This window comes from Lissotriton helveticus, chromosome 8, assembly GCF_964261635.1.
Source record: "Lissotriton helveticus chromosome 8, aLisHel1.1, whole genome shotgun sequence".
NCBI classification, from domain to species: Eukaryota; Metazoa; Chordata; class Amphibia; order Caudata; family Salamandridae; genus Lissotriton; species Lissotriton helveticus.
This window is the reverse complement of record NC_136069.1, coordinates 38,798,616-38,823,871: the sequence shown is the minus strand read 5'-3', so window position 1 is coordinate 38,823,871 and position 25,256 is coordinate 38,798,616. Positions and strand designations below refer to the sequence as shown.

The window sequence follows — 25,256 nt, the reverse complement described above, 5'->3', positions numbered from 1 at the left end:
ATGCACTGGGCCAGGGACAGACTAATTTGCATATAGCCAGGTTCTGAGCTGGGATGGGGCAGTGAGCTAAATAACGGTGATGGATCAAGCCCTGATCTTTGGACTGGGTAAGAGTGGTCTGCTTAATTCAGACACTCTGTTCATCACCACCCCCTTTTCTGAATCTTTACAAAGACAACATTTTCCCAGGCCGGGAACTGGTACAGCTAAATAAACAAGTGTGCCAACGCGGGACCAGCACCTGGCTCCTTCCCCCTCCTCCCAGCAAAACCAGCTCCGACAGCGAAACCGAAACCTTCCATCTTTGGAAGCCCGCGCACGCGCCCACGGAGAGAAGCAGTGCTGGTGACGCGGGGCTCCCATGCCCGAGGGAGAGCCCCGCGGAGGCTGCAAGACTTTAGAATGACGGTAAGTGGGGCTTGGGGGGGGGGGCGCTTGTATGTATGCGGCGGCTTGGGGGGGGGCCTTGTATGTATGCGGCGGCGGCGGGCGGGGGGGGCTCTTGTATGTATGCGGCGGCGGCGGGGGGGGGCTCTGTATGTGTGTGTGTAGGTGCACTCCTGTGTGTGTGTGGCGGGGGGTGCCGGTGAGTGCGGGGAAGTAGGGGGGTGCGCGCGTGTGTGTGCCTTCCTGCCTGCGTGTGCATGTGTGTGTTTAGGGAGTCTGTGCCAGGGGACGTGCACGGTGCCGTGCTGGGCGTGCGCGCCCACGAAGTCAAATCTCGGCCAGAAAAAGCTCGTGACAGTCTGCTGTCCACATTCCCCCAAAAGTAACTACATAAGTTGTCTCGCATAGACAGCAAAAGCTTTGCTTTTGCTTTCGTCTAGCGAGACCTAAAAAGGGGGGATCTTATCAGTTCCCATCACCAAATTAATGTGTTCATTCGCTTTTGTGTGGAACTTTTTTTTTTGTTAACTTCCCCTGGTTGTACGTATTTACGATACATCTACTAAAGCTGTTCACACAGTGTAAGCCCCATTCACTGTCAAGATAAGATCTCTTCCCACGGAAAAGGCAGACAGCTTCTAACAATATGCTGGAACGCTTGCTTTTATTACTTAGTTGTCTAAAGCAGATGCTTTATCCTTAGAACGTTTGTGGCATTTATTATTCATGCCTAAGTACCTTTCTTTGCACTTTATAGGTATTATCGGATTTCTTTTTGCAACTTAATCTATTTGGTCATTATAATCGAATTCTAAATGTAATGAAACTTTAAAAATAAAGTAATTACCAAGAGCTATGCTATATTTTACTACTAAACAGGCAGCCACAAGTTCAGTTACCTTGCGGACAAGAGTCATGATTTGAATGGTGCAGCAGGTGCAGTGGCACCAGGCCTAAAGCTCTAGGGACCCCACTAGACCCAGATTATTGCTAACATTTTAAACTAAACAGGCAGTCACAAGTGCATTTATCTAGCAGACAATACGTCATTAATTAAATTGTGCAGCAGGTGCAGTGGCAACAAGCACAAAAGTTGTGAGAACTATTCTAAACATATAATATTGCTATATCTGACTACTAAACCAACAGGCAGTCACAATTGAAGTTACATTACAGTTAAGAAAGTACTTGGTTTGAATGGTGCAGCAGGTGCAGTAGCACCAGGACCAAAAGCTCTAGGCACCCCATTAAACACCTATTATTGCTATATTTTACTACTAAACAGGCCGTCAGTCACAAGTGCAGTTACCTTACAGGCACTAGGGGCATGATTTGAATGGTGCAGCATTTGCAGTGGCATCAGAGCCTAAAGCTCTAGGGACCCCACTAAACCCAAACAATTGCAAACATGTTAAACTAAGAAGGCAGTCACCAGTGCAGTTACGGTACAGGCATTAGGGTTATGATTTGAATGCTGCAGAAGGTGCAGTGGCACCGGGGCCAAAAGTTGTCAGAACTTCTTTAAACACATAATACTGCTATTACATCAATTAGTTCTAATACTTCCCTGTTTAATTTAAATTTTCAAAAAATTTGCTATCAATTACCCGCACTATACTACTAGTAACAGCACAAAGTATTGCCTTTTTGTACATAAACTAGTCATGACACTTTAACAGACTTTCTGTAACTTATATTGTACAACTATTCAGCAAGCTACAACTTTCACCAGAAAAACTGCTTATTATTAATCACATTGGTGAAACCATATGCATTTACCAATGCTTGTTTATGTAGCCGGTCTTCAGGAAGCCCCTGCATTGCTTATTCCTCTCACCCCTCCCAGCCAGAACCTTTTAGCCAGGTTGTTGTGTGTCAAGTCTTGGATTGGATCAGTAAAGTCTTCGATGGAACAGGACACAACGTTTCGTGTGCATCGCAAAGTCGAGCCGGTGTGTAGAGGCAAGTATTTGGCAACACTTCAACCACATGGTCGAGCTGGTGTGTAGAGGCACGTCTTTGGCAACACTTAGACCACAAGGTCGAACCGATGTGTAGAGACATGTCTTTGGCAACACTTAGACCACACGGTCGAGCCGGTGTGTAGAGGCACGTCCTTGGTTGATTGAGCTAAGTAGCGTGCTGATGTTTTCCTGAGGCGGAAGCCGGGAAAAAGAATTGCTGTATTTTAACCTTTTTAAACTTGCCTGTTTTGCACATTTAAAACTTGTTTCCCCTTGCCTCCATATCGCGCTAGTCCCCCCGCCCACACAGACGACTGGAGCTGCTGTGGACGTCCTGTGTGCTGATTGGTAGGCACAGGACCCCGCCCACATCACTACAAATTCCGCGATCCTTCCCCTAACACCGGTTGATTGAGCTAAGTAGCGTGCTGATGTTTTCCTGAGGCGGAAGCCGGGAAAAAGAATTGCTGTATTTTAACCTTTTTTAAACTTGCCTGTTTTGCACATTTAAAACTTGTTTCCCCTCGCCTCCATATCGCGCTAGTCCCCCCGCCCACACAGACGGCTGGAGCTGCTGTGGACGTCCTGTGTGCTGATTGGTAGGCACTGGGGGTATGGACCAGTAGCTCTCCTGACCCCGCCCACCCCTACGTATATATGCAGGCATCATCTCAGCAGCGGGCGCGCCGGCGGCGCGCCGAAGGCCGTGCCCAGACGCGGCCAGTCCCCCTGTTCAACACACAAACTGTGTGATTGGCTATTCTAGGGCACAACTAATATCTCTTAGACCAGCCTTAAAGGCAGATTGTACTGTCTTTTTTCCGTATGACAGTGTCCCTAGGGCATGCCGATTGTGTCCTATCGGTTTAGACGCTGCATACCCCTGTAAGAGTTGCGCGCCCCGTATTCGACCTACACACGACATGGTGTTTAAGTTCTGCAGCCTGAATTGTAGATCTCTAGCCAAGCATAGGCGTGAGATCTTTGATCTCCTTATCGACCAATCTCCTGATGCACTATTCCATACAGAAACATGGCTGCATGACAGTTCTGGGCCTGACCTCGCTGAAGCCTTGCCATCAAACTACATTATCTCCAGGCAAGATAGAGTTAGTGGAAAAGGAGGAGGTATTGCAATTATCACCAAGAGCCATGATCAATGTGTGATTGAACCTGCAAAACTCAAAGATTGTGAGGCACTCCATTTCAAGCTTGAGCTCCATTCCAAATTCACTCTCTCTGGCCTATTAATTTATCCCCCCCCCCCCCCCCCCCGGGCCAGCAAATGCATGGGCCCCACAATTATCAGATTTGGTCGCCTCTACATCACTACACTCTAACAACTTTATGATCCTGGGTGATCTTAACATCCATTTGGAAGACTCCACATGCAGCGTTAGCACCAATTTATTGTCGGACCTAGAAACCCTTAATGTGGCAATACACAATCAGGGCCCTACACATAAAAGGGGCCATTTGTTGGACCCTATCTTCTCCAATTTGAATAACATACCATGCTACCCAGCACTTCCCATTCATTGGTCAGATCATTACATGACCTGGTTCGATATTTCCTTAGGGGATCTCCAGGCTCAACCGAATTTCTCTACTACTACCTTGACGAGAAATTGGAAAAAGCTTGATGCAGCTGCTTTTAAGCAGCATCTCTACTCTCATCTGCCTAAGGATGATGGCTTTAGGGACAGCGTAGATATAATTGCTGCTAATACCAATAGCTGGCTCACTGAAGCCATTAACAGTTGTCTGCCGTCGTCCAGCCAAAAACCAATTATCCACAAACCTCCAGCCCTGTGGTATAATGTCCAATTAAAGATTCAAAAGTCACTTTGTAAAAAGCTAGAGAGAGCGTGGCGAAAGGATTATTCTCCTATTGCTGATTTGGCTTACAAAAAAGAACTGAAGCACTATCGCAAAGCTTGCCGTCAGGCAAAAACCATCTACGTCGCTAAAACAATAAACGACGCTACAAATAAATCAAAAGTGCTCTTTGGATTAGTCAAGGACTTAGCAGGATCTAGCACAGTAGCTGGGCCGCCACCCCTGGATAGATCCCAGTGTGAGGAGCTGGCCCAATACTTTACAACAAAGATCGAGAAAATCTATTTAAATATAGCTGAACAATACAAAGACAAAAGGCACCCTCTTATTGACATCAGCGAGAGCCCCAAGAGCTCGTTGCCGGTCTCATATACACTACTGGAGGAATGGCCGGACCTTAATCCATCCTCGTTATCGTTACATCTGGCTAAGATTAAATCTGGCTCCCCAAACGACCCTTTACGAGTCTCTGTTCTCAGGCTGTTGGAAGTGCCTCAGCTTGACAGGATTTGCTCCACGCTTAATGCCTCAATACATCAGGCCAGCGTTCCGACATGTTGGAAGCACGCCATGGTCTCTCCCTTACTAAAGAAACCGATGGCAGATCCAAAAATCCCTGCCAACTTCAGGCCGATCTCCCTACTCCCTATCTTTTCCAAAGTCTTGGAAAGGCACATTTACCAGCATCTGGCAAGGTTTGTCGCGAACAACAATCTGCTGCATGATTCACAATCAGGGTTTCGCCCAGGTTTCTCGACGGAGACGACTCTCTTGGGTGTCACTGAGAATCTCCGCCTGATGCTTGACAGAGGGGACACAGCCGCACTGATTCTATTAGATCTCAGTGCGGCCTTCGATACCATCTCCCACCCCATCTTACTTAGAGCATTGAGCTCTCTAGGCATCGGTGGAAAGGCTCTGAAATGGATTGAATCTTTTTTGTCGGACAGGTCTTTCCAAGTCTTCTCCCACTCCTCGACATCCAAAGTCCATGCCTCTCCATTTGGAGTCCCTCAGGGCTCTATTCTCAGCCCTCTTCTTTTTAATCTGTATGTCATCCCACTAGCTCTTATTGCAAAACGTGCTGGCCTCACGTTATTTTCCTATGCGGACGACTCACAGATAGTTTTTTCCTTCACGCAATCAGATATGTCCCCCACCTCTCTTCTTCAATCTGGGCTCAGTGAAATAGCCTCCTGGATGAGTCAAAATCTGTTGAAACTCAACGGAGAAAAAACAGAGATACTTATTCTCGGGAGTAAGCTCGACTTGTGGGGCATCAAACATTGGCCGGTGGAAATGGGGCCTATCCCCTCAGCATCAACACACGTCCGCAACTTGGGGGTCATCATAGATCAGGGCCTAACAATGCAGACGCAAGTGACGAAAGTAGCGGCCACCTGCTTTTCTATCGTGCCCTGGTTGCGTAAGATACTGTGGATGCTGCCACCGGAAACTCAGAGGTCCGTAGTCAACGCCTTGGTGGCCTCCCGGTTGGATTACGGTAATGTGCTCTATCTGGGGGTCACTAAGGCGGTTACACGCCGCCTTCAAATGGGCCAAAACGCTGCGGCGCGTCTACTCTGTGGCTGCAAGAGGAATGAAGCCATGACACGACATCTCAGGGAACTCCACTGGCTCCGAGTAGAGAATCGTGTGAAGTTCAAAGCTTTATGTTACATGCATAAAATAAAAGCAGGCACGGCACCAAGATATCTTCAATCCTTGGTGTCAACGTACTCCCCTACCCGCATATTGAGATCATCCACCCAAGAACTTTTTTGTGTTCCCAAGGTTAAATTTGCCAGGATGGGCGGGAGGTCCTTCGCCTTCATGGGTCCTAGGCTCTGGAACTCCCTCCCTCTGGTTATTCGTGCAGAACGCTGTCTCAACCGTTTCCGGAGGGCAGTCAAGACCTGGTATTAACCAGTAATTTTTCCTTTTACCGTACTCCACGCTAGCCTTCATTTTTAGCGCCGGGAAACCCTTTTTGGGTAGCCGGTGTGTAGAACCAAGTCTTTGGCAACACTTAGACCACATGGTCGAGCCGGTGTGTAAAGGCACGTCTTTGGCAACACTTAGACCACACGGTTGAGCCAGTGTGTAGAGGCACGTCTTTGGCAACACTTAGACCACACTGTCGAACCGATGTGTAGAGGCATGTCTTTGGCAACACTTAGACCACACGGTCAAGCCGGTGTGTAGTTGCACGTCTTTGGCAACACTTAGACCACACGGTCGAACCGATGTGTAGAGGCACATCTTTGGCAACACTTAGATCACACATTCGAGCCGGTGTGTAGAGGCATGTCTTTGGCAACACTTAGATGACCGCAAGTCTTTGGCAACACTTAGACCACATGGTCGAGCCGGTGTGTAGAACCAAGTCTTTGTCAACACTTAGACAACGTTTGGGGCAGTGATCTCATCTCAATAAAAAGAGACCAGCTGGCTTCCCATTTTCACTATCCGTGGTCCACTCTGAGAGCTAAGACTTCTTGATTGCTGTCTGGGAAATATGGATTCTTTGTCATCACAATTGATTCATAGATACTGAGAACATTAGGTAGCGTTTATTAACTAGAAACTGAACTCTACCCAGAGCGCTGCACATAAATGTGACTGACTCCAGCAACATTCTATGTGCCTCAGTACTTCTGAAAGGCTGGTTAGATGGACCTGGTGCTGTTGAATAATATATTCTGGCCCTGTGAGCCAGGTACACATTTTCATCTTTTAATTCAAGAAAGAGCTCTGTGCACCACCCAGAGTGATGACTGTGCTAAGAGTCAACTTGAAGACTGAGGCAGAGGCTTGCTGCTGCTATGAACCGAAGGACTGCTCTGCATGCTGAGAATGTGCTAATAGCGCCAGACTACAGTCCCGGCTTCCTCAGGCGTTGCCAGAGAGGAGTTTCACAAAACAGGAGACTTGTTGTATTCAAGAGCAGAGCACACACTTCTCTCTTCAGATACCTATCTGAGGCCCAAGCAATTGTCTTTCATAGACTGAAGAAAAGACAGATTCTATGTAGAAAAGAAGAGGTCTGTTTGAGAAGCCTTGAGCACTTGGTTAGCAAGACATTTACGTTGTAGGCAGTCTCAAAGGCAGGCGCGCACATGTGCCCAACAAATAAATATGTGTACAGTGGCAATGACAAAGTACAGTGTGCTATTGTTAGCAAAAAAATATCAAACGCAGACCAGCTCAGCGTGATAGTTTCAACGTTTTCTAAATCATCCATAAATGCTTGTGACCCCTAATTTACCTCCAGCACAGCATGTTTTTCGGAAAAAAGTATTGTACTCTGGCTGAGAAGAACTGGGATTGAAGCCCAGGGACTGCAATGCTGCTTCTGTTCTGCACTGCTTGCACCAAAGCCAGAGGGATTTTAGCAGTAACTTGAAAAATATGCATGAAATATCAAGACACCAATGGCACAATGAGGTTTAAAGCCAATAAGGACTTCACAGAAGACAACAATATTTGTTATGGATGCGGGGGTAGAGTGGGAAATCCAAAGCTCTTGACCAAAGACCCTGACCCATAAGTGGAAAAAGGGAAGGCAATTGAGGAATAGTTCTCAAATTCAAAAAAAGTAACCATTTTAGCCTTTTAGTGGTCATTTTATATTGTATTCATTTTACAGTGAATTCTAGTTGATCCTGGTGACTGGAACACTCCTGCCAGTTGCGGTGCCATCACACACCCGTGTCTATGACTGCCACCAGAAATGCTGCAAGTGTACGTGCTGCAGTCCACTGTTCACATTCATACTTTTTAATGCAGGCGTGCACTGATCAGAACATAGTAAGACCATACCACCATCAAAGAAGACCCTCCTGACAAGATACTGCGGACCGGGCACCATGCCTTGGCAATAGTGCACAAACAAGCTAGATTACCAGTCAACTTTGCTAGGGAGAACTTGTGCTAGACAACTTGCAGAATATTATAGTTGTCCTTTCTGTATAGGGCTCTTCTCAAGGCCATCTGTGCTCTGATAATGACATGGCAAAAACAGGAGAATTGTTCCCAAGAGGTTCAGTGAGTAAAAGCTTGTGGAAGATGCAGAATTGATTTGGACGTTGGGGGAGGGGTTTTTATTTAGTAAGACTCCTAGAGTTTTAACACTGTCAGGATGGAACGTTTCCAAAGGTCAAAGGCTGTTGTGGCATCATTCAAGACAGTTGCCCCTAATCTGGATCTGTGTGTTGCTGATGTTCAGTTTACGAACATTTAACGACCATTGAGGGTTTGATGTTGATTTTGATGTGTGATGGTCAATATGGAAAATGGACTGTGTTTAGATCACATATGGAACCGGCAGATGGGGGATACTACCCGCCTATCTTATCGGCAAGAAGTACCCAAAGATATCCATATCTTTGAGTTCTTCACAGTTGCAACTAAATGCAGCACTAAATATAAATTATTGTCTCTGTTCCTCTATCTTATTTGGTTTACTGGGGTTTTTGTGCAGATGATCACCAACATGTTATTGAGGTAGTTCTAACTAAAAGCATTAATTTGATGCGGAGGGGAAAGAAGAACTTTCACGTTTTTGTGTAAAGAATTTTTAATTCTATTAAGGACACCGAGGCTATGGTTCTTCTTCTTTATACTTTACTGCACAAAACACCAGTCCATGAAAGCATTAATATACACAAAACTACATTTTATTTCAAACAAAGTATTACATCAAACATAAGTCCTCCACTTGTGGAAAAGTAAATTTTGCCATGTTCTGTGTCCCTACGTGTCATCCATCATATGTTATGTGTGCATGACCAATATGCATATGTTATTCCCCATGTCCGATTAATGACGCAATTATAGTTGTGTCCTCCTCTAGTATGCCAGTTTCCAGTCCTCGTGAATACTACGAATACCAGGCCTATGTAAAGCTACGTTGCCACGTTTCTCAGTGTGCACGTTATTTCATTATAAAGTCCCCGTTTCCAGGCCTCAACAGGGCCCGGACATCAGATTCAGCTCCTGTCTCCTGAAGCCTCGCTGAGGAGCGATACAGCCCCCACCTGTATCCTCGACCTTTCACTTACTTCCTGCCTCGCAGTGCCCGGTGCAGCTTGGCTCTGCCTCTGAGTCTGCCAAGACTATGTTATGATTCCAGCTATCAGTTTAGTCCTCCTTCTCTGCATTCCTAAGCTACTGAACTGCATCAATAGTTTCCGTCATTGTCTAGCCTATGCGGCTCCATGTTAAGAGAAATACTGTATTTAATGGTCATTTAATATTCTTCATCACGCACTACATGTAGAATAAATGCATGCTCTAGTCTTAGAGTCAATTAGCTTTTCCCCTCATGACTTCTAGTTTATATCAACATGTTCTCTAAACATCAGATACTAGATAGGGTTTAGGTACATGTCGCTCCGACCCTCCAGACTTTAGTCTCTGCTCCTAGCACAGAGTTCATAGCCCCCAGCTTCTCCTAGTAACACGTCATTGCCAGTTTGCGCGCACCACCAGGTTAGAGGTCCCGGCTCCTTAGGTAGCCCCCTCCATGGTTTCCGCCCCATTCATGACATATTCTGTTACGTTTGCATCACATGTCTGAGTTACACCTTCTTTTTACTCTTATCTTTCGCGACTGCTACGCGTCACGCCTTCTGCTCCACCCACTGCTACGCCTACTGCAATGTAATGCTATGTGTTTGCGCTATGTATATATGCTCGTGTATTGTTATTAAAAGTTAGCGCGCTCATCCCAGCCCCAGCAGCTGCTGGGCCCTGTCATCCTATTCCTATGCAGGTTGTCCTGTTCCTGTCCTTATGCTGTATTAAACCTGCAAAACTCCCACTACCTCGAATCTTGACTCTTATTTATTGAGCTATCTGTTATTCATTCATTCATTCAAAAATAGATCCGGTATTATTTATTTATATACCACATAATGGCGCCCGAATAGGGACATGCCCTTTCCCCACGCGTCGGTGAAGCCACACCGACCCCCTGACCCTCTGCAGTCGTGACGGAACTCTTCTGCGCAGTGGCAGATATTTCTGCTCAAGTATCCCTCAGGCCCACGGAGGAGACGGAGGAGGCTGTCCAGCATCCAGACGAGACGGTGGAGGAACGCGGCGAGTCCCGACCAGAGCCCAAGCCAAGAGTCCAAGGTCCGAGGTATCCGGAGGTCCACCCGTAACTGAAGTCCGAAGTCCGAAGTTCGTCGTCGTAGCAGTCCAGTCCAGTCCGAGGCCTTCCGTTCTTGCTGCCCGGTGAGTACCGTTACTGGGGTGGTATCTAGACAGGGTCAATTTAATTGACTCTGGTCTGTGGGTTGGTGGTACACAGTCCCACAAACGAAGTGTTCACTTCGGTGGATACGGGTCCTGACGTGTCTCTTTAAGAGACCGGTAAGTTTCGTACTGTTTCAGCAGTGCATCTAGTTTCTGTTCTAGTCAGTTTCTGTTCTCGAGAAAATTCACGTGTTCTGTTCTCAGTATTTCCAGGTAGTATTCTGTCCGAACTGTTATTTTAAATGTTTTTCATGTATTCTAATGTCGTGGTATGAATGGGAAATAAGTATCGTGTTTATTGTGTATTGTATTGTGTCTAGATTACAGTTCAGTCATGCCCATATTTTCCAAGTTATGTCAGTTAAAAACTAGAAAGGGTCTGCTGGAAGCAGCAGTTCCCGTCCCGCCCAGGGACAGTCCAGGTCACTTTATGTATCAGAAACATGGCATATGCGCCATATTGTATCTAGATTTATGGGTAGAATATACCAAACAGTTAGAAGAAAAGTATAGATGGCCCGTATCGGGTACATGGGATGCCGAATGCATCATGCGAGTAGAGGAGGCATTATGGAAAAAGAAAGCCAGACAATCACAGAAAGATGCCATCGAGTTATGGCGCAAAGAAGCTCATAAGAGAACCGAAAAAGAAATCAGAAAGTCAGAATTAAGTAGAGAATCCCAAGAACGAGCCCAAGAAAGAGAATTAATCGAGATAGGTGAACGAGTTAGAACTGAGCAATTAGACAGACAGAGGAATGCCCTAAGGGTATGTATCCTCTTCTTGCCGAGGGCTTGCCAAAAGCGACCCCGGAGGCATCCAGTAACTTTCCGCCACCGTTAGTTCCGACCAAGCTACGTCACAAACCGACCGCAGCTGATATTTTTATTTCGTCCTATTTGGACGACACAGTCCCAGAATATGCAAATCCTGTTCGCACTCCGCCAGTCCCTGTAAATCAGGTAATTCCTGCTCCTCCAGACACCGGGGTGCCCTTAACAGCCCCCCCGGGTCAGCCCGCCATACAAGTCCAGCCCACGTTACAATTACCGACCCTGCCAGGACGAAAAGCATCAGTTGATGATTCTAGTTTAGGGGCCGCAGGAGGAGGTCTTCCTCAAACTCCGCCGCCATACAAGCGTTTATCAGCACTCGAATTACATGCTCAAGCATCACAGCGTACTCCCAAGAGTAATAAGTCTGTTGCAGAGATCAGGCAAACCCTTGGCGAATGTGTCTATGACCCAGTTCCAGGCGAGTTTAATATGGTTTTATATTCCGTACGCGTAAGGAGAGTGACCGAGTATCTAGTCACCCTGCCGAATATGAAAGAAGATCTAGACAGGATATATCGTTTCATCCGTACAGGGGATGACCCACAAAGTATTAGTGATGCCATGTCTCAAAGGAAAGCCGAGATTCAGCGCATGATATTAAAGTTCTTAATTAACTGTCTAATAAGAGAACAAGATTACCCGTCTAAAGACCCGGAAGAAATGAAAACTCTGACAAAGTGGAGTGATAATATAGCCGAAGGAAAGCACAATACCATTGGTGCCATGGAAAGTATGTACAAGAAAATCCGTAGAGAAATAATAAAGATACACGAACAGCGTAAAGCCGCACAAGTAAGCGAGAAAGAAAGTACCTCTGATCCTGAAGAGGAAGACGATGAGAATACTGCCAGAATAGCGTATGTAGGAAAACCTAGATTTCCAGATCGCCATTCACGTCTAGAACACAAGCCAACTTTCCATCATTCAGCACCAGAACAAGGTTCCCTAGAACAAGTATTTCAAGCTACCGATCACATTCTGAAATCACGAATCGGTTACAGTGAGTTAAGTACTATGCATGAACAGGAACTAGTCCGATCAGCAGTCAGATGGATTACTGATTCTACCACTTTTCCAGACGAAATAGTGGCACAAATGTTTCTGAAAATGCCCCCAGCCGAGCAGCGACTGGTGGGTATGTATATGATTCAGCACCTCATTACTCTGTATGAGGGTCAACATTCTGATCCAGGCCCGTTACATGATATCTTGAACGAGTTACTCCAGTACAGATGGAGAGGTCTAGGTACCGATTTAATTAGTGTCATTTTAGAACAACGTCATAAATATAGAACATTCTTGAACCCGCATTTTGTTCATGTCTCACCCCCAGAAAGTAAATCATTCTACATAGACAGACAGAATCCGTTACGAGAAGTCCACCCAGTCAGAGGAACGGGTGGCGAAATGCAGCGAGTGTTTGTATACACTCCGATCACAAAGATGGAACTCCTCGAAATGAAGAAATTAATTCCCTGTCATGACAAAGATCCAGCAGGGTTCCATAGAGAATTAAAAGACATGCTCCGTATGGGAGAATACACTTACCCAGATATCATTAAAATGTTAAAGGTTCTGCTACCCGCAGGGGTGTATGAAAAGCTAAAGGAAAAAGAATGGGAGGTGGGAGAGAAAAAGATCGATTGGGCAGTCCTAGATGCAGAAGATAAGATACGTGTACCAGGTACTGGTCTTGGAGAGAAATGTAAAGAATTACCAGAATTATTAATTCAAGTTTTACCCAGATTATTAACAACGAGAAAAGAAGACTGGGATGCAATCTCAGCCTGTAAACAGAAACAAGATGAAGATATTAGTGATTTTTATTCTAGGTTTGAAAAGTGCTTTAGTATCAACAGTGGCCTCAAGACAAGTAGTGAGTCATACCCTCACCTTTTCGTTACTAAATTAGTCGAGAATTCAAGTCCACAAATTAAAAACCGAGTTCTGAAAGTCGAAAGCACCTGGCAAGCAAATACTCCGTCCCAGATGCTCCAGTACCACCAGAATAGAATCAGGGAAGAGCAAGAACACGAAAGAAAACGTATGAAAGACACGAAAATGAAAGTACTAGTTGCACAATCTGTTCCTCAAGACAGTCAGAAGAGGGGTCCGAATCAAGCCAGTCATCCTGCAGCTCCCGTTAAAGGGAACTGCAATTATTGTAAACAGCCAGGTCATTTTATAAATGAGTGTGCAGTTCTGAAACATAACATAGTTACTGGTAAGACTAAAGAAAGACCACGTCCGCCTAGACAAGAACAAGTTTCACAGACTCCTCAGTCACAGAATGCACCACAGACAGTTACAGCACCGCAGCCTATTGCTGCAACACAGCATGTTACATCGCAGATGTACCAGTATGCACAGTCTGAGTATCCAGAGTACCAGCCATATTCATGAAACAGCCTAGAGAGGGAGGTAGGCTTGCCTCTCATCGAGATACCTGTAGATCAAGAAGGTCCCTATGTTCACAGTCAAGTATTAGGGAAAGACAGAAAGTTTTTGATTGATACAGGGGCAAGTAGGACCACAATTAGTCACGCTGAAGTTCCAGGGGCTCCGCTCTCAGGCTCAAGAAATGTTTCCCTTGGATTTTCAGGAAAGCCTATCGTTAATGAGATTTCAAAGCCAGTCACTCTAGAAGTAGGTCCATTGTCCCGCACTACTGATCTGTTACTTACTAAGTCATGTCCAGAAAATCTATTAGGCATTAAAACACTGAAGGAGTTAGGTGCAGTTATATGTTGTTCCCCAGAGGGAATACGATTGTTCCTACGTGACTTTAAGGGTCACTATGTATTACGAGATTTTGATTCCAGACTGTCTAAAGTTCCGCAGCATTTATGGGCGCAAGGTCCAACTGATGTAGGTTACATGCAAATCACACCCCATCGTGTGACTCTCAAACCAGGTGTAGTGTTACCACGAATCAGGCAGTATAGATTGCCACCCGAGGCTGTAGCAGCCTTATCCAAAATTATAGACGAGCTCATGGCTCAAGGAGTAGTTGTAGAAACTGACTCCAATGTATGTAACTCTCCGATCATTCCAGTCATGAAACGTACTGATCCAAATGCACCCCCAGTATATCGATTAGTGATTGATTTACGGGAACTTAATAAATGTATTATTCCTCAGTACCCAGTTGTCCCAGACATCTCTTCCCTATTGACAGCTATTGATTCCGAAGCCACGTTCTTCACTGTCATAGACCTTAAGAACGCATTTTTTAGTGTTCCCATTCATCCAGACAGCCAGTTTCTTTTCGGATTTTGTTTAAATGGAAGGAGCTATATGTTTACACGAGCTCCTCAAGGTTTCACAGAAAGCCCTAGTATTTACAGTCAAGCACTCAAGAGACAACTAGACAATATTCACATGCCAACTGACACTGCCCTGCTCCAATATGTCGATGATCTACTGATCACAGCCCGTTCTGAACGTGCTTGCGAGCGAGCGTCACTGACGGTTCTGTATTTCCTAGCCGAGATGGGACACAAGGTGTCCCCTCCGAAGCTTCAATTCTGTGTCCAGCAAGTGGTCTACTTAGGACACTTACTGTCCAAGAGGGGTAGGCAGTTGACACCAGACCGTATCCAGTTAATAGTGAGTCTTCCTCAGCCCAAAACCCAGAAGGAGGTACGTGCCTTTATCGGCCTTACTTCTTATTGCAGACAATGGATTCCCCAGTATGCATTTCTAGCCAAGCCACTGATACAGTTAACGACGCAGGAGGCAGCCGTATCGACTGTCCTCCCTTGGACATCTGAACATACACTTAGTTTCAACGAGTTAAAGAAAGCCCTAGGTCAAGCTCCAGTTCTAGCTACGCCGAACTACAGTAAGCCTTTTACACTTTTCGTTACTGAACGTGAAGGTACAGCATTATCTGTTCTCACACAAGATCAAGCAGGACAATACAAGCCTTGTGCTTATTTTTCTAGCACACTAGATCCGGTCGCCCAGGCTCTGCCTACGTGCCTCAAGTCAGTTGCAGCCACAGCACTAGCTATCAGACAAAGTGATTCCATAGTTCTAGGACATACCTTGACAGTACAAGTCCCACACTCCGTGGAAGTTCTTTTAAATCGAACACAAACACAGCACTTGACAATTGCACGTTTAACAGGTTATGAATTGACACTGTTCCAGCCACACATAGATATTAGGCGCTGCAACATCCTGAATCCTGCTACACTGTTACCATCAGTTAGTTCAAATCCTGCCGCACACGACTGTGTGGAAGTAGTCAACATTACGACAAAGCCAAGACAAGACCTGACAGACATTCCGTTACCAGATCCTGACCTGACACTTTATGTGGATGGTTCATGTATGAGGACTAGTACAGGAGAACTAGTAGCCGCGTATGCAGTGACTACTGACACCGAAGTTATTGAGACACACCGTATTGATACCCTGTCCGCTCAAGCAGCAGAGCTAGTTGCTCTGACACAAGCCTGTATACACGCCAAGAACCTGAAAGTTAATGTTTACACAGATTCACGCTACGCATTTGGAGTTGTACACGATTTTGGAGTGCTCTGGCAGGAGAGAGGTTTCATGACTTCTCATGGAACCAAGATTCAGCATGGTCTCCTTATTCAAGCTCTGTTAGATGCCATACACTTACCGACATCTATTGCTATCATGAAATGCAAAGCACATACGAAAGTTACTGACATTATTTCCCAAGGTAATGATCTAGCAGATCGCACAGCCAAGCTTACAGCACAGACTCCAGACATTCAAGTTAATCCGACACAGACACATACTCCAGATCCGACTACATGTATGACAGTTAAAGACCCTACTCAAGATGTCATAGATATCCAGTTACATGCTACTCCCGATGAAATCAAGAAATGGTCTGAACAAGGAGGGGTCCAGACAGATCAAGGATGGTTAACAAAGGGTAGGACCGCATGGTTTCTCCCCGACTCTATGGTTCAAGTCATCATTAATACCGCACATAGTCCAGCACATTTAGGAGAAAAAGCAATGTTAGACAGTATCCAGAACATTTGGTTTAACAAGCATTTACGAGCTGCAGCCAAGCAGAAAGTCCGTACCTGTATGATATGTTGTCAGTTTAATCCAGGTAAAAGTGTCCCGGTGGAACAAGGTGGTTTCCAGCCTCCTGACCACCCTTTTGAGGTCCTCCAGATGGATTATATTCAGATGGAGCGATGTCGAGGTTTCAAGTATGTCCTTGTAGTTGTATGCGCTTTGTCCAGGTGGACAGAAGCATATCCAGTCCCCGATTACACAGCCGCGACCACTGCCAAGCAGTTGGTTCGTGAGTTTTTCCCTCGATATGGACTCCCTAGAGTCGTATATTCTGATAACGGTCAGCCATTCTCATCTGAGTTGATGAAGCACGTTTCCCTGTTGTTAGGATACCAGTGGAAGTTTCATTGTGTACGCCATCCTGAAGCAGCCGGTCTAGTCGAGAGACATAATCAGACTCTGAAAATTCGAATTGCCAAAATATGTAAAGATAAGGGTGTGGACTGGCTAGTAGCCCTGCCAGTTGCTTTGTTTTATATGCGCATGGTCGCACATTCCAGATCAGGTCTGTCCCCGTATGAGGTCGTTTTCGGCCGCCCCCCTAACATGTGGGGTACTCCTAGACCCCGAAGTATTACTGATGTTTCATGTAATATGCTGACAGATTACCTAGCTTCCTTGATGTCTGCCCTCAACTCATGTCGTTCACAGGTTGCCGCCGCATTTCCAGACAATACCGAGGTGGCACCGCATGAAATCGTTCCAGGTTCGATGGTGCTCGTCCGGAACTTTGACAGATCAAGTCCGCTGGAGCCACGTTGGAAGGAGCCCCGTCAGGTCCTCCTCACCACCCGTACAGCCGTGAAATTGGAAGGACGCCGCGGCTGGGTGCACCTTTCGCACGTCAAGAAATTCTACGGATTAAAGCCGGTCTTTAAAAACATTTCCCAGGATATCAAGACTTGTCAAAACATTGTTCCTAAGGACTGTCCCGCAAATGACATTGACACAACCCCTCCCCTGTTAGAGAAAACTCCGCAGCAGGAGTACAAGCAAAAACTCCGGTCTAGTAAAATAAGTCAGTCAGTTTGATTGTCTAAGTCCTCCCCTAGGTGAAACGGTTAGACTGTTTCTGACATGTATAAAATAGACCCCCATAGTGAGAGAGTTAGTCAAAACTCAAACCGATGTATCGTTTTTCTAAGTTTCATATTATTTCTCAGCATAATGATTTCCTGCACTAGTTACGCATTTTTCCTGTGTTTTCCAGTTCCTCATGTAAATAAGCTTTCTAATGTTACAGTAGAACACACGTTTAGTGATCTGCCTCCTCACGAATATTCATACCGCCTCGCTATGCGTAACAATACATTTATCCGCATGTTGCATTACTCACACCAGACCAGCAATGCCACTAATTGTTGGGTGTGTGGTCGACTCCCCCCTTTCCAGACGTCGAAGGGAGTTCTGCCACTCTTTCCTTATCCTTTTTCACATAATGGTTCGTGTGGAGCATGGTCCACGTTAACGTCCTCCTTAACAGATATGTCTTTTCTGAACAGCACATGTTTCCCAGACAAGCAAGGTCTCCCCCACAGAACAGGTTTAGATCTAGAAAATGAAGTGTACAATTTAGGTAATTATTCTTCGAATTTCATGGTCCTGAATGTTCAGTCTGATACTACTCCAGACTCACCTGCTATTTCAGTGTTACCAGTCAAAGGCGAATTATGTGTCCGTAATTATGGTTCTGTACACGTAGGACATAGTGATTGTACTACTATTATCCAGTATAGTGACAGTGGGAAATCTATTTTTAAAGCTTCACGTCATTCTTATTTTGTTTGTGGTCAAACTGCATATGTTCGTCTGCCCCTCGATTGGGAGGGAACCTGTTACATTGCCTTCCTACTACCACCTGTTTTCCTAGCCCCACCTGACTACCATAGGAATTCCTACCTAGTACATACCAGACACAAGAGAAACCTCCCGATTGTCGATTATACTGAAACTGCTGCAGAGCAATTCATTGATATTGATAAAGGTGTGTTCCCTTATTTAGGTACAGTCGTAAACAGTAAGCTAATCCGTAGGTTAACAAGAACCCTTGAAGCAGTAGTAGATGAGACTGCCTCCGCTCTAGGTAACTTAACCGAAGAGCAATCCTTTATGAGAATTGTTGTGCTCCAGAATCGTCTCGTCCTTGACGTCATACTGGCCGATAGGGGCGGGGCCTGTAGAGTCCTCGGATCCAGTTGTTGCATTTTTATTCCAAATAACGCGCCGTCTGTTTATTCAGCTATAACCAGACTTCATAAAATTGCCCATCTATTACACCAAGATCCAGGCACCTGGACATGGTCCGGTTGGTTCTGGAATATAATTTCCGCCTGGGGATGGAAAGTCCTGTCCTTTCTAGGTATCACAGTAGCGATCATATTCAGCTGCTGCCTCTGTATACAATGTGGCCCTGCGATTTGCGGCATGTGTGCTACCTCTTGTATTCCTAGTCCCAAGCCTCGTTCTAAATCCCGTTCCAAGACAATTCGAGATGAACAAATGGTACTGTATGAAATGATAGATGGTATCATGAATATTGATGTTTCCTGATGGAAACGTAGTGACAAGGAGGGAATGTGGAAAAGTAAATTTTGCCATGTTCTGTGTCCCTACGTGTCATCCATCATATGTTATGTGTGCATGACCAATATGCATATGTTATTCCCCATGTCCGATTAATGACGCAATTATAGTTGTGTCCTCCTCTAGTATGCCAGTTTCCAGTCCTCGTGAATACTACGAATACCAGGCCTATGTAAAGCTACGTTGCCACGTTTCTCAGTGTGCACGTTATTTCATTATAAAGTCCCCGTTTCCAGGCCTCAACAGGGCCCGGACATCAGATTCAGCTCCTGTCTCCTGAAGCCTCGCTGAGGAGCGATACAGCCCCCACCTGTATCCTCGACCTTTCACTTACTTCCTGCCTCGCAGTGCCCGGTGCAGCTTGGCTCTGCCTCTGAGTCTGCCAAGACTATGTTATGATTCCAGCTATCAGTTTAGTCCTCCTTCTCTGCATTCCTAAGCTACTGAACTGCATCAATAGTTTCCGTCATTGTCTAGCCTATGCGGCTCCATGTTAAGAGAAATACTGTATTTAATGGTCATTTAATATTCTTCATCACGCACTACATGTAGAATAAATGCATGCTCTAGTCTTAGAGTCAATTAGCTTTTCCCCTCATGACTTCTAGTTTATATCAACATGTTCTCTAAACATCAGATACTAGATAGGGTTTAGGTACATGTCGCTCCGACCCTCCAGACTTTAGTCTCTGCTCCTAGCACAGAGTTCATAGCCCCCAGCTTCTCCTAGTAACACGTCATTGCCAGTTTGCGCGCACCACCAGGTTAGAGGTCCCGGCTCCTTAGGTAGCCCCCTCCATGGTTTCCGCCCCATTCATGACATATTCTGTTACGTTTGCATCACATGTCTGAGTTACACCTTCTTTTTACTCTTATCTTTCGCGACTGCTACGCGTCACGCCTTCTGCTCCACCCACTGCTACGCCTACTGCAATGTAATGCTATGTGTTTGCGCTATGTATATATGCTCGTGTATTGTTATTAAAAGTTAGCGCGCTCATCCCAGCCCCAGCAGCTGCTGGGCCCTGTCATCCTATTCCTATGCAGGTTGTCCTGTTCCTGTCCTTATGCTGTATTAAACCTGCAAAACTCCCACTACCTCGAATCTTGACTCTTATTTATTGAGCTATCTGTTATTCATTCATTCATTCAAAAATAGATCCGGTATTATTTATTTATATACCACACACTTACCATGGACTCAGCCCTTAAATACAGCAACACCATTCTGTGACCTGTTTTTATGTGAATGACCAAGTCCACTATACCTTGAAACAGGATTAATGTTTTAACCATAAACCAACCCATTGGTTAGTAGCAGACCTTTGTTTCCTCTTGTTTCTCCTCTCTGAGCTATTAGAAGAACCCTGTCAGTCTTTAGTTGTGTTGTCCAAACGCTGTCTCTTAGGAACTTCCCACTAGTTGGATTGACTTCGGTCCCGCTTCTGTTTGATACGTAAAATAAAAGGACCACTGTAAATGTTGTTAAGGTACATCAAAATGAACATTATCAAACCAGGTGTGCAAAGAAACTTGGCATGTTAAATTATTTATCGGCCAGTGTGTATTTCAAGTGGGATAATCCTCACTTCTGTGTCCTTAATGGAATTGAAAAGTCTTGTTGTAATAGCTTGAATTATTTTTATTCTATATCGGGACAAGAGGTTCCAATTATGCGTGTTTAAAGCTTTCCCACAACAACAGACGCAATTTATAGAATAGGTTTATATTAGAACGTTTTGAATGTGGAATCCGAACACCAATCTCCTGCCCTCAGGATGTCTTGTAGCCTAGGAGAAAAAGTATCGGCTTCAGATGCGCATTGGCTTGTTTGAATTAAGCTTGAAGGGTCAAAGTGCAGGCATAGGGGGGGGGGGGGCAAAACATGTGCCTCCAGTCACATTGCAGAATGAGCAACAACGCCTGGGGTCCAAGTTTGGAGCCGCCTCTTAGCCTTTCCCCAGCCTTTTCATGGCAGTTTCACCACCATGAAAAGGCTTGATGAAATGCAACTCATAATATGGATGGTAGTGCCCCGGTTGGCATCGCCTCCATTCCTCCCGGCTCTGCACACCGCTAGCACCACAGGATCCAGGGTCCTGGCAGTGCCGGAGTAGTTGTAGCAGGCCGGTGGCTGTCTGACCGCCAGACTCGTATTCATGCAGTCAGACCACCTAGGTTACTGCAGGCGGACAGCCACCACTGGTCCAGCAGTCTCGAGACCTCTGAACTCGTAATTAGCCCCTTAAATGTTTCTTTGATTTTATTGGTTAAAGTTGTTAACATTTTATTGATTGATTTAGTTTTCATTAGAATTGGTTTCATTTGTTCAGTCCTTCTATGGTAAACGCACATTTTTAAATATTTTTTTATGTATGATATATTGTTTGATACTTTTGAAAGTATACAGCTACATATATATTTATTAAAATGTAGGTTGGACGATAAATGTTTTTGTGTGTTTATATGTTCTTAGGGTTGTTTTGTTATCATTTTAGTTATATATTTTTTAGTCAATATTTAGTTGATTAGTAATTTAAGCTTGTATATAAAATGTTATGGGTGTATCAGAAGTAATTGTTTTTGTTGAGTGTTATTTTGTATATTTTTTAATGAATATTTAAATTTTTGGGTGAAAATATTGTGATTACTATGTATAATCAAGATTTGTGGTTTACTAGTTAACCCCTTGCATGCGTCTGGAATTTCCCCACGGTGCGGGAAAATTCCACGCGTGCGCAGATCGGACAGCTCCCAGCCGTCCGACGCAGACGCCCACCGTGACGTCGGACTGCCGGGGGCCGCCCGACGCATGGAAGGGGTCAAGCATAGGAAGTCAATATTTATGTCCAATATTTTTGTGTTTTGATATTGTTTGCATCGATATTATGTCAGTAATCCATAGTCAATGTGGCCCTAGTGTTACCTGTATAGTGTGTTCATTGCTAATCTAGGCTGTTTTTGTTGGGCCCTTGTGCCACGTATACCATGCTTTTCTTGTTAATCCCTGCTTTGGTGTGTCCTTGGCTGCCCCATATCTTGTTTGCTTTGCTAATCCATGCTGTTACCATGGGGCCCTTGTGATACCCATCACCTGCTCTCTTCGGTATTTCATGCTGCAAATATGGCGCTCAAACGGCACAGATGCCATTACGATCCTAGTGTCCTCAATTGATTTAAGTTGTATGCCAGGTTTCAATTTTCTCCTTTTTATATAGAACATGTAATTTGCAACTTTAGAATGAATTATTAAGCTTTATTTCTATATTTTTAACTCCTCCAACACTGATTTCACATATATATTCCACTCCAACAGGTGAATTAATTGCAGAACGAAATGAAAAAAGAAATATTCAAGTTTTTTCGGAAAAGAGTCGTCTGTGGGACTAGCGATGAAAGCATTGACATGTGTATACCATTCTGACAGACATGGCTACTGCGAAGATTTCACAGGCACCAGAGAATCAAAACCTATATTACATGCACTGATCCTGCTAATGAAATGAAACGTATCTTGGAGACGTTAATTTCCCCCAAACATGGTCTGCAAATGGTTATTAATATGAGAAGAGCTCAAATGCAGACAATCTCAGTTTCTAATACTCTGCAAAGCGGTGCTATGTGTCTTGTTAACATGACAATCTATTACTACTAAATGGAACTCTGAGTCACTTGATGAAGTAAACAGAAAATAGGTTATTCATATCCAACAAAAGTATCGGTGCTCCATGTACGGCAAATTCAAGCAAATTGGATCATATCTACACTGATGGCGCTGCACCAGGAGAAGCTATATCCTGCCCTGAATGGCATCATTAGTTATTGCAAGGAGAAGACAACTTAAACCTTAAATTAACACAGTGAATGTGATGGGGCTTTTATTAAAGAGAGAAAATTGAGGACATACCTGAGAACCCAGAAAGGTGAGACACCATAAATGTGTTTAGATCGTGAGATGGCTGTTGAGAAAATGGGATGCTTATCATTGCATCAAGACAATAACATTGACGAGAAACTACATCCATGTTCAAAGTGTGAAAAGGTTTTCCACACAAAGAGAGAAGTGATAGCACATCTGGGAAACCATACTGGTGCGAAACCATTTAAATGTCCTGAATGTAACAAGGCTTATACTGCAAGAACATCATTGATACTACATCAGAGAAATCACACTGGTGAGAAACCGTATAAATGTACTGAATGTAATAAGGCGTACACTACAAAAAGACCGTTAATAGTACATCAGCGAAATCATACTGGTGAGAAACCATATAAATGTTCTGAGTGTAACAAGACTTTCAATACAAAGCGATCATTGACACTACATCAGAAGAATCATACTGGTGAGAAACCTTATAAATGTTCTGAATGTAACAAGGCCTTCACTAAAAAAGTATTATTAATAGTACATCAGAGAAGACATACTGGTGAGAAACCGTATAAATGTACTGAATGTAATAAGGCTTATACTACAAAACAATCGTTGACACTACATCAGAGAAATCACACTGGTGAGAAACCGTATAAATGTACTGAACGTAATAAGGCGTACACTACAAAAAGAACGTTAATAGAACATCAGCGAAATCATACTGGTGAGAAACCATATAAATGTTCTGAGTGTTACAAGACTTTCAGTACCAAACGACATGTGACACGACATCAGAAGAATCATACTGGTGAGAAACCCTATAAATGTTCTGAATGTAAACAGGCCTTCACTACAAAAATATTGTTGATAGTACATCAGAGAAGGCATACTGGTGAGAAACCATATAAATGTTCTGAATGTATTAACGCCTATACTTCACAACAATCGTTGACACTACATCAGAGAAATCACACTGGTGAGAAACCCTATAAATGTAGTGAATGTGATAAGGCTTACACTATAAAGGGACGGCTAACAGTACATGAGCGAAACCACACTGGCGTGAAACCATATAAATGTACTGAATGTGAAAAGGCTTTTACAGTAAAGGTGCGGCTGGCTCTACATCAGCAAACCCATTCTGGTGAGAAACCATATGAATGTTTTGAATGTGGGAAAACATTCACTACAAAAGGATTGCTTGTCCTACATCAGAAGTACAAAACCAGGGAGAAACTGCATAAATGTAGTGAATGTAACAAGGCTTTTAAGCAAAAGAGCAATTTATTACGACATCAGAGAAGGCACACTGGGGAAAAACCATACAAATGTACTGAATGTGACAAGGCTTTCATTACTAATGGGGAGTTGATAATTCATTTGCGACATCATACAGGTGAGAAGCCGTATAAATGTTCAAAATGTGGCAAGGCTGTCGCTACAAAGAGGATGCTGAAATTGCACCAGGGAACCCACACTGACGAGAAGCCATATACATGTTCGGAATGTGGAAGGGCTTTTAAACAAATTGAAAGTTTATCGTTACATCAGAGAATTCACACTGGCGAGAAACTATATAAATGTTCTGAAAGCGAGAAGGCTTTCACTACCAATAGATCACTGAGACTACACGAGCAGAAACATACTGGGGAGAAACCATATAAATGTACTCAGTGTGAAAAGGATTTCAGCACAAAGAGGCTGCTTCTACGACATCAGCCAAACCACACTGGTGAGAAACCATACAAATGTACCGAGTGTGACAAGGCTTTCAAGGAGAAGCGCCTGTTATCATTCCATGAGAGAATTCACAGAAAGGAGAAACCGTATAAATGTACAGAATGTGACAAGGCTTTCACTACAAAGCGTGATCTGACAATCCATGAGCGGAACCATACTGGGGAAAAACCATATACATGCTCTGAAAGCGACAAGAGGTTTAAGCAAAAAAGTAATTTATTGGTACATCAGAGAAGTCACACTGGATTGAGGCCATTTAAATGTTTAGAATGTGATAAGGATTTCACTAGAAAGGGGCAGCTGATTCTACATCAGGGATCTCACACTGGTGAGAAACCTTATAAATGTTCTGAATGTTGCAAGGCTTTCATGGAAAAGGGACGTTTATTGTTGCATCAGAGAAATCACACTGGTGAAAATCCATATAAATGTTCTGAGTGTCATAAAGCTTTCACTACAAATAAATCACTGAAACTACACGAGAAAACCCATACTGGAGTGAAACCATACAAATGCTATGAATGTGGAAAGGCTTTCAAGCGAAAGGACCAGTTATCACTACATCAAAGAAATCACATTAGAGGTAAACCAGATGAAAATAGTCAATGTGACAACGTTTTCAGCACAAGTAGGAAGCTGATCGTACATCAACTAATTCATACTGGGGAAACCAGTAGCTGGGCAGCTGATTCTACAGG

At 44.3% G+C, this 25,256-nt stretch overlaps 1 protein-coding gene across 1 annotated transcript in view; it reads left to right on the top strand.

Annotated features, from left to right (window-relative positions):
• LOC144772297 (uncharacterized) overlaps positions 1 to 25,256 on the top strand; it is a 444,202-nt gene that overhangs the window by 46,872 nt on the left and 372,074 nt on the right. The window contains 1 exon segment of the mRNA XM_078656524.1: positions 22,264 to 25,225. Coding sequence (XP_078512650.1) covers positions 22,885 to 25,225 — 2,341 coding nt within the window. The 5' untranslated portion in view covers positions 22,264 to 22,884.